Here is a 9,005-nt window from a genome sequence, read left to right on the forward strand (position 1 = left end):
CAGCTGGCAAGTATTAGTTTTCTTCTGTTGTTTGTGTAGAAGTTTCTTTCTTTTATATTCCATTATGGCACTTAAATGCACAATATAGTTGGAAGTCTTTTTATTGAATACCTCTATACCTATCATCTAGATTCTGACATTAAAATTTTACTCTAACCTCTTTGTCACATACTTTTCCATTTACCCATCCCATGTAGTTTTTTTTTTTTTGCAAAAACGTAATTGTGATTGTATATAAAATTTATTCATTGATTTTCAGTGGATATCAAAGCAAAAAGATTTCCCTTGGTTCTCACAAATTTTCATAAATGTTATTTAAAATGATTTAAGAAATGTCATCAAATATCTGATAGATTTGAAATATCTGATTTATTTCATTATACCAAAAGTAAGTTAACATCCTACATCTTAGAGGCTTTTTTAGTTACTATTATGCTAACGTCTTTTCAGTTTTTAAAGATTTTCTTAAGAATTACAACTTCAGGCTCTCCCTGGTGGCACAATGGGTTAAAGCACAGAACTAAGAAGCTAAAGCCACTTCAGCATGAATTAGATCCCTGCCTGCCCCGGAGGTGACCACATGGCATGGCGTGGCAGACCTTTTCGGACCCGCCCACTGCTCCCCTTAGCAGTGTACTTTGATGATCTGCCTGTTCTGCTCCCCACTCTGTCCCTGGTGAATCCTCTCACAGCCCCTGTACCTCTGGCCTGTACCCCAGTTCTGTATGCAGATAGATAAATCGTAAAAAAAAAGAATTATAACTTCATAGACATGGAAATATTAATAGATCAAAGGATTAAGAACATTTTTAAGGATTTAGATACTTGTTACCAGTTTTTAAGAAGCCAATCCTAAAAAAGTCAAACAAGTGTATCTGAGTGTTTGCTTTAAAACATCCCAGTCAAGCTTGGTGTATCATTAAAAATATATAAAAACTCATTGATAATCTCAAAGGCTTTGGGAGAATCTGGTAACTCATATGGCTCTTGGGCTGGAGTGTAAGATCCAGCTGCCACTGATGCCTGCCTCTTCCTGGAAGTGTTTGCATCTAGGTTGATGGTAAATGGAGAAGCTTTTGGAATCAGGGCTGAGGCCTGGCACTTGCTGTTGAGGAACCATGTGAAGAGATTTAATTCCTTCACTGCCCAAAATTATTTTGAAACAATCTCAAACACAGAAAAGTTAAAAATACAATACAAAAATTTTTTTCTCTTGAGCCGTTTGAGAGAAAATGAACAATAGATGTCTATTACTATAAACAAAGATATTTTGCTATCTAACTACAATATAACCATCCAAATGGTGAAATTAACCGAGGTACATCAGTGCCATATAATGTATATTTATTCCTCCTTATATTTCACTGAATGTCTTAATGTCCATTATAGCAAAAGGACATGTTCAAAATCAGGTTTCACTTTTACTTGTGTCAATTTGGAGCAGTTTCCCGCTAATTTTTATGACCTTGATGTTACAGAGGATACAGCCAGTTATTTTGTAGAATATTCCTCAATATTAAATTTTTTTTCTTTCGTGACTACACATCACACCTCTTTGACATGTAATCCTGTATTCATTCATTACATCTTAGCAGGAAGCATAGAATTTTGATTTTCCACTACAGATGCTATTCACTTTGATGATTTATTTAAGGTGGTATTTGATAGGCTTCTCCACTGTAAAGTTATTCATTTGTACCTAATAAATATTTTGGGAGATACTTTGAAACTATGTAAATAACCTATTTCTTGTGAATCAGTCTCTTGCCTATCCATCTTTTTTTATGATTTGTTTTATTTGTGCATATAAAAGTGGTTACAGGCAAGAGGTACAGGGGTGGTGAGAGGATTCATCAGAGTGGGGAGCAGAACAAGAAGATCAACGCAGTACACTGCTGAGGGGAGCAGTGGGCGGGTCAGGAGAGGTCTGCCACGCCATGTGGTCACCTCCGGGGCAGGCGGGGATTGAACCTGTGCCGAAGCAGCTTTACTTTCTTAGTGCTGTGCTTTAACCCGCTGCGCCACCAGGGAGGGCCCAAGGAAACAGCATCTTTTATCTACACACCAATCATCTGTTTCACTATGGATTCATGGTTTCCTATTTCGGTCACAGTTGGGGTAAGAGTCTAAGGAAGGTGGCAGAGAGAGCTAGTGACTCTGTCTGGGAATACTTGGGGAGGTGTGAGAAGGGGTGCGCCCCTCTGTTAGGATTAGCCCAAGAGCTCTTTCTGGAGCTCTTGATCCAGAAACCATAGAAATGTCAGAGGTTTCCAGTTGACTTTGAGGTGGAGGAAATGTAGGAAGGTGAGGGCAAAGCTGGGTGAGTGGACAAATAGTTTGAAATAATCTTGGCTCCCTTGGTAAACTATAGAGAGTACCTTGTTTTCTTTTCTACTAAAAATATATGACATGCATGCCTGTTAGTTTTAGAAAGAAATTTGGTGTCAGTTTTCTTAGTCTTCTGTTATTGTCTCATGTAACATTAATTTTTTAATTTTATCTTTAATAGCAACCTCAATATTTGAAGCTGGAAAAGACAAAAGAAACACAGATGGATTTGCGGTGGCTCTCAATGAAATGCTTGGAGAAACAGCTTTCCCAGAGGAATTTGTCTTTGAGATTTGGGGAGCTATCAGTGATGCCAAACAGGGACGATTATGATGTGGATGAACCCCTCGCTGGAAAAACGAACCATTGTTTCTTAAAAACAAGACAAAGTGCTAAAATCTGCTTGCAAGCACCATTGCGGACTCTCGTTTGGTTTTATGTTTGGAATATATTTGAGATATAATTTCTAGATACCTTTTAATACAACTGATATGTACTGTGCTTAAGATAAATCACATAAAATATGGTCTATTTTAATACTCATTCAAAGTCTTTGTTAAAGTAAGTTTCATGGGAATCTGGGAATCTTCCTAGACTGATGATTTTACTCCCCATTAACATTTTGCTCTTTTTTCCACATATTAAGGGACAGATTTCTGTAGCTTTGTAAGATTTCTTTCAGAAAATCTTAGTGCAATGAAAATTAGGATTAAAGTATGATTTGCCTTGCATCTTCATTTTAGTTTTTTTTTTTTTTTGCTTGAATAAGTGTTCAGGAAATGACATATGAATTATGCTTTCTATGTCTACAAGTCTTATTAATTCTCTAAGGAGAGGAAAACTCCTGGAGCTGATGGTTTTTGTGTCCCATGCTCTCTCCTTTTTTTTTAGTTTTCTCTTTGTAAAACAAAGATTGCTTGATGTGATGTTTCTTTGTGTCTTAAAAACTGTTGAAATCTGTTGTGTTGTGCATATGTTTACATATGTGGAGGAGTGATGAAAAAGCACTTATATTTGATTTTTTTTTTTTTAGCATTTCATTTCTTAAAACATTTCTTTGTCCACCCCTATGTACTTTTCTGTTACCCTTTATAAGCACTGCAGGGAGGGTTTTATAGACTCTGTAGTATTTTTCTTTTGAAAGATATTCACTCAGAAAATAACTATATTTGAGAACATTTTCCAGGTTAAAGAGCAATGCTTTTAAGCCTCTGAAAATTTGGAGGAGACACTATCAGAAATAGATTTCCCCCCCAGTGAACATAAAGGAAGGAGAATTGAGAACATTTTTAGCCTATTATTTTAGAGTTTTAACACACACTCTCTAAAACCTTACATTATTGAGAAAATTGAAGGTAAATGACTGTCTTATCACTCTTATTTGACATTTTACAGATATAAGAGAAATGGAAATGAATGGTTTCAGCATAGATCATTTAATAAGGCAGACCATGGTGTGACCAAGCATTCTTCTAAAGTGTTAGGTGAAAATGTGCTATGCTGCCATGATGATCAGAAATAATAACCTGTGAGCGTCATATTCTAGGAAATCAGAAGTAGTCTCTTTTCATGCTGGGTTAGATAACTCTTGTTTTCTGGTGCAACTTTACCCTCCCCTCGCACATGAGTTTAATGCCATGAAACTGATATTCTTTGTCTCATTAGTCTAAACTCTGCTCAGAAACTGGTTTTTGTCATTAATGTATAATGAAAGTAGTTTGTACAATGTGCATTATCTTACTGTTCTTGTTCATCATTTAAAAATAGAATCTAGCTCATGCTATAATTTGTTGCTATTTGTTTTGTGACTATCTTTCCATGTTCCCCAAAACCTACTAATTTTAATAACACCTCTCTTGGCAGGACACACACACACACACACAGAGACATGCTGATATATGTAGAGTGGAAAGGTTATTGATAACTTGAGAAGCCCCCAGAAACAGTTTAAGTGAACAAAAGTAATTTCCTTGTGCAAAATGTTATATTTGAAGCAATTAAAATAAAGTCATTGTTTATTGTTGGTAAATGTCCATCCTCTTTCATTTTGGGACAAGAATGGAGATGCAGATTCTTGGTGCAGATCCTTGTTTATGGAACCTCATTCACAAAGTGGGTGTGCTCACCACCATGGTCTTTCTAGAATTCTGATGTACAGGCTCTGATATCTACATCCAGCTCTTACTGTATTTGTCAGTTATCATTAAATGGCATAATTAAGGGGGTCAGCTGGACCCAGGTGCTTTCATAGTAATAGATTTTCTTCTTGAAATTGGTATCCTGTTGATAAACTAATAACAAAGTCATTTTCTTTACCTGAAAATATGTCTGTTCATGAATGTTGTCTTTTTGAAAAGCAGGGGCTGCTTTTCATTTTCACAGTCTGCAGGTATGGACTTCCTCTCCTGCAAATCACATTTTAAACATTCCATTTTATTGACACCCACTGAATATTTTCAGAAGGAATCTTGTCTTCTCTTGTTCTGTAATTTTTCTTTTTCCCCTAATGGAGGATGGTTATTTTATTCTTGATTTCCTTCTGTGCAAAATAACATCTTTGAATGGCCACTAAGAGCACATCATGTTTGGTTTGATTGCAGCAGTGATGACTGAACACTGGCTTCAGAAGATAGAACACTGCTCGGTCCTAATCATATGTACACATTCTGATGATTACAAATAGGTGCATCTTGGGTTTCTGCAATGTTTCAAGAATATAATATGATGATACAGAATTTTTGAAGAGTCTAATTATGAAATATAATACAATTGAAAACTAGATAAATAAAAAATGAAACTGTCAAAAAAAAGAAGTTAGAAACAAAAAAGAAATTCAATTATAAAAGCAATAATTAGTTAACCTCTCTGTGCTATATCCAATATTATAATGTGGCAGGTAACTAAATAGGAAGAACTTTATTTTTCCAAATGATGCTTAACTTGCAATATTTCCCCTCCTACCCCATACCTTTAACAAATGGACATTTTCCAAGTAAAACACTTTATTTAGTTCCATGTTCTTGTTAGACTTATCTAGAATAGAGAGAGCCTTCCTGCTATTCTATTATCATTGCCTTCCTAGCATGGTAACAGAATGAATTTCATGTGCAAATGAAGTTTCCAAAATAATGGGTTTTCTTAATAGAACATAGTTACCCACCAAAGATATAAAAGATCACATAATGTCCCTCTCCTCTCTGACATAACTAAAAATGTATGGATACCATCAGCACTGATAGTATTCTGGTGGAGTACTAGGTTAGGACTGTTAAGTATTTTTCCCAAGCTATGAGTTAGTCAAGAGATAGTAGGTGGTATTCAACTCACAGCCATGAGTATTCATGTTCTGTGTAAAATACACATTTATTATCTTGGTGCGGATTGAAAGAGATATGAGTATTTACAAGTCACAGATCATGGTAATGGAATGTTTCTGAGATTGTGAAGGGTACATGTGGCACAGCATGTCTCTCACCTGTTATTGAAAACCTAATTCTGAGAAATGACTGATGGTTATTACCTCCGAGGCTGGTGAAGGTTGAATATGGCATCTTTATTTCAGTTGGAGACAGGAAGTCTTTTAAGGCTAGCTATCACTATTCAATTGTAACAAAAAAGGGAACGTTAAAAAAACCTCATTAAATATCTTATTTTGAGAAGTTTGTGCCATGTAATAAAGTATTGATGACAAAAATTCAACTTTTTTGAAATAAAGCTTTCCCTTTTAGAAAATTCATAGCATATGCTTGAAATATTTTTGAATACTGCATTTTGGAAATCTGTTAATCAATGTATGAAACGTAAATTATATTTTTATATTTAAAATAGCTGTAATTCTGTTCAGATATGCAAATTTCTTCTATTGATTACAAATGAATTATTTATAAAGCTATAGTAATTTTATAGTAATTTTGTAATTTTGTAATATAGTAATTTTGTAATGTTTCTTAATATTTAAAATATGACAAAAGATTTTCATGAAAATAATGTTTTTGTCCTGACAAAATAAAGATTCAGTGTTTTAAATTTTAAATGTTAGATATTTTAGTTTTGTTTAAATGATGGGACTAACGTGATTGTTCAGACTTAGTTTTTAACATATTTTTGGTATTTTTTTTGAAATAAGTTGACACATATCATTAATTTCAGGTGTACAATATGTGGTTTAAATTTGTATATATTGCAAAGTGATCGCCTTATTGTGGTTAGCATCTATCATCATAAAGTTACATGTATTTTTTCCCTTGTAATAAGAACTTTTTTTTTCTTTTTTTAAGATTTATTTATTTGTGCATACAGAACTGGGGTACAGGCCAGAGGTGCAGGGGTGGTGAGAGGTTTCACCAGAGACAAAGCGGGGAGCAGAACAGGCAGATCAACCAAGTACATTGCTGAGGGGAGCTGCGGGCGGGTCAGGAGAGGTCTGCCGCGCCATGTGGATCACCTCCGGGGCAGGTGGGGATCGAACTCATGTGTAAGTGGCTTTGGCTTCTTGGTGCTGTGCTTTAACCCGCTGCACCACCAGGGAGGGCCTGTAATAAGAACTTTTAAGATCCATGCTCAGCAACTTTCAATCTACAATGCAAGTATTAACTACCACCATTCTGTCTATTATATCTCTAGTACTTAGTCATTTATATAACTGGGAAATTGTGCCTTTTATTCCATCCATTTTGTCCATTTTCCAACCCCTTCCTCTGGTAATCACCAGTCTGCTCTTCTGAAGAATTTGACCTTCACAACCACAAGCTGTTTTGGGAGCTTTCTGTTCCCCAGAACTATGCCTCCTCACCCCACAACAATGATAAGAACAATTCTTGTTTTTGGCAGCATTTACCTGCATCTGCTCACTGACCAAAGTCGGTGGCTTATCAAGGCTGAGAGTTGGAAAGGAGCTATGATGTCTCTTTAAGTGGTATGCCTCCAACCAACTTTCCCAGGGCAACCTGTGTGACATTGGATGCACAGCTCCAGCTCTACCACAGCTCTCAGGGGTTTCTGATGCTTGACGTGGCAGTGACTCATATGCCTGAAGTTTCCAGGTCTTCCTCAGTCTGGATGTCATAACCTCTGAGTTAGGTAATGATTATCCTTATTTAAAGATAGAAAAACAGATCTAGAGGAAATAAACAAGTTGCTCTAGGATTCCTGCTTGGTTAGTGGTAAAGAGAGGATTTGTACCCAGTTGTTTTTTTTTTAAAGATTTATTTTATTTATGCATATAGAAGTGGGGTACAGGCCCGAGGTGCCAGGGCAGTGAGAGGATTCACCAGAGACAGAGCCGAGCAGACTGACTGACGAAATACACTGCTGAGGGGAGCTGCGGGCGGGTCAGGAGAGGTCTGCCACGCCATGTGGATCACCTCCGGGGCGGGGATCGAACTCATGGGGAAGTGTCTTTAGCTTACTTAACCTATGGGTTAAGTCTCCACTATCACAGATACTCCAGCCAGGGTGCCAACCCACATGGTGTGGCAGACCTCTCATGTCTCACCTGCTCCCCTCAGCAGTGTACTTCAGTAGACCTGCCTGTTCTGCTCCCCAGTCAGTCTCTGATGAATCCTCTCATCCCCCACACATCTGGTCTACACTCTAGTTCTACGCAAAGAAACCAAACTTCAAATCCAGAGCAGTGTTCTGAGGTTCTCATCTGAAGAAAGTTGTGTAGGGAATCAAAGCCCAGGAGAAAAAAGTTATAAACTTAGTAAGCAGCTCTAGTTGGCTTGAATAAGGTAACAGTTACCTAGAGGTTGGGTAAAGAAGCAGCTAAGTAATATACTTTAGGTTAGCTGAAGGGCTTTAGTGGATATGTGAAAAAAATTTAATAAATAGTGATGAAGTTGATGAAAAAGTAAAACAAATTTATTCTCATGGTTCTAGAGGCTGGTAGGCAATCATGTGGCAGAAGGAACTTAATTTGGAATTTAAAAATTTAAGAAAAAAACCCCACAAATCATTGTAGTCACTGGAACAATAAATTCTTGATAGTTTGACTTAAAGATGAACAAAGATCCTGACCCCTCCTTGGAGAATGAGGATAAGTCTTGGGAATCAAAGCTTTTTTTAGTTAAACTGATTTCATGGTTTAATTGTTTTCACTTGGGCTTGTGGCTATTTTGCTACTGGAGTTATTCTTGTTCATGTGTCAGAAAATTATTAAGGGGAAGCTGCTGTGTTCTTTAGACTTTATGAAATTGTCTGAAACCAATTTTTCACAATAAGTTGCTTATCAAATGCTCAGTGTGCCACTTACTGTTTGAGTGTCATTAACATTTGAGGCTTCATGGAACAAGGAACAAGGAATTTCATTTACCATTTTTAAGACTCAAAGATACCTGAGTTCTAAGAAATGAATGGGAAGTTATATTGCTTCAGAAGGCCCATTTTTGGATGAAAACTCTAATTTATATGCTGAGGTAGGGAATTTATAGAGATGATTATAAATTCCCTGAATATATTCCCTACTCAATTCTCTTCTGTATATGAGAGTGGTCAATTTCAACACATTAACTTTTGAATTGAAGGATAGGGAATATTTGTGAGACTTCTGTCAATATTAAACCCAAAGTAAGACTATTTGGAACTATGGTAATTTAAAAATTGAAATCAATCATTTTACATTCCAGAGGGTCAAGTCGTCATTTGTAATCAGGACATGTTTATTGAATTTATATTTA

The 9,005-nt window shown here is 36.3% G+C and overlaps 1 protein-coding gene across 1 annotated transcript in view; it reads left to right on the forward strand.

Moving 5' to 3' along the window:
- GIPC2 (GIPC PDZ domain containing family, member 2) overlaps window positions 1-2,939 on the forward strand; it is a 58,301-nt gene extending 55,362 nt beyond the window's left edge. The window contains exon 6 of the mRNA XM_004679524.2: window positions 2,510-2,939. Coding sequence (XP_004679581.1) covers window positions 2,510-2,661 — 152 coding nt within the window. The 3' untranslated portion in view covers window positions 2,662-2,939. The remainder of the gene's footprint in view (window positions 1-2,509) is intronic.
- Window positions 2,940-9,005: the final 6,066 nt, after the last annotated feature.

This window comes from Condylura cristata, unplaced genomic scaffold (genome assembly GCF_000260355.1).
Source record: "Condylura cristata isolate star-nosed mole 26May11 unplaced genomic scaffold, ConCri1.0 scaffold00008, whole genome shotgun sequence".
Taxonomy (NCBI): Eukaryota; Metazoa; Chordata; class Mammalia; order Eulipotyphla; family Talpidae; genus Condylura; species Condylura cristata.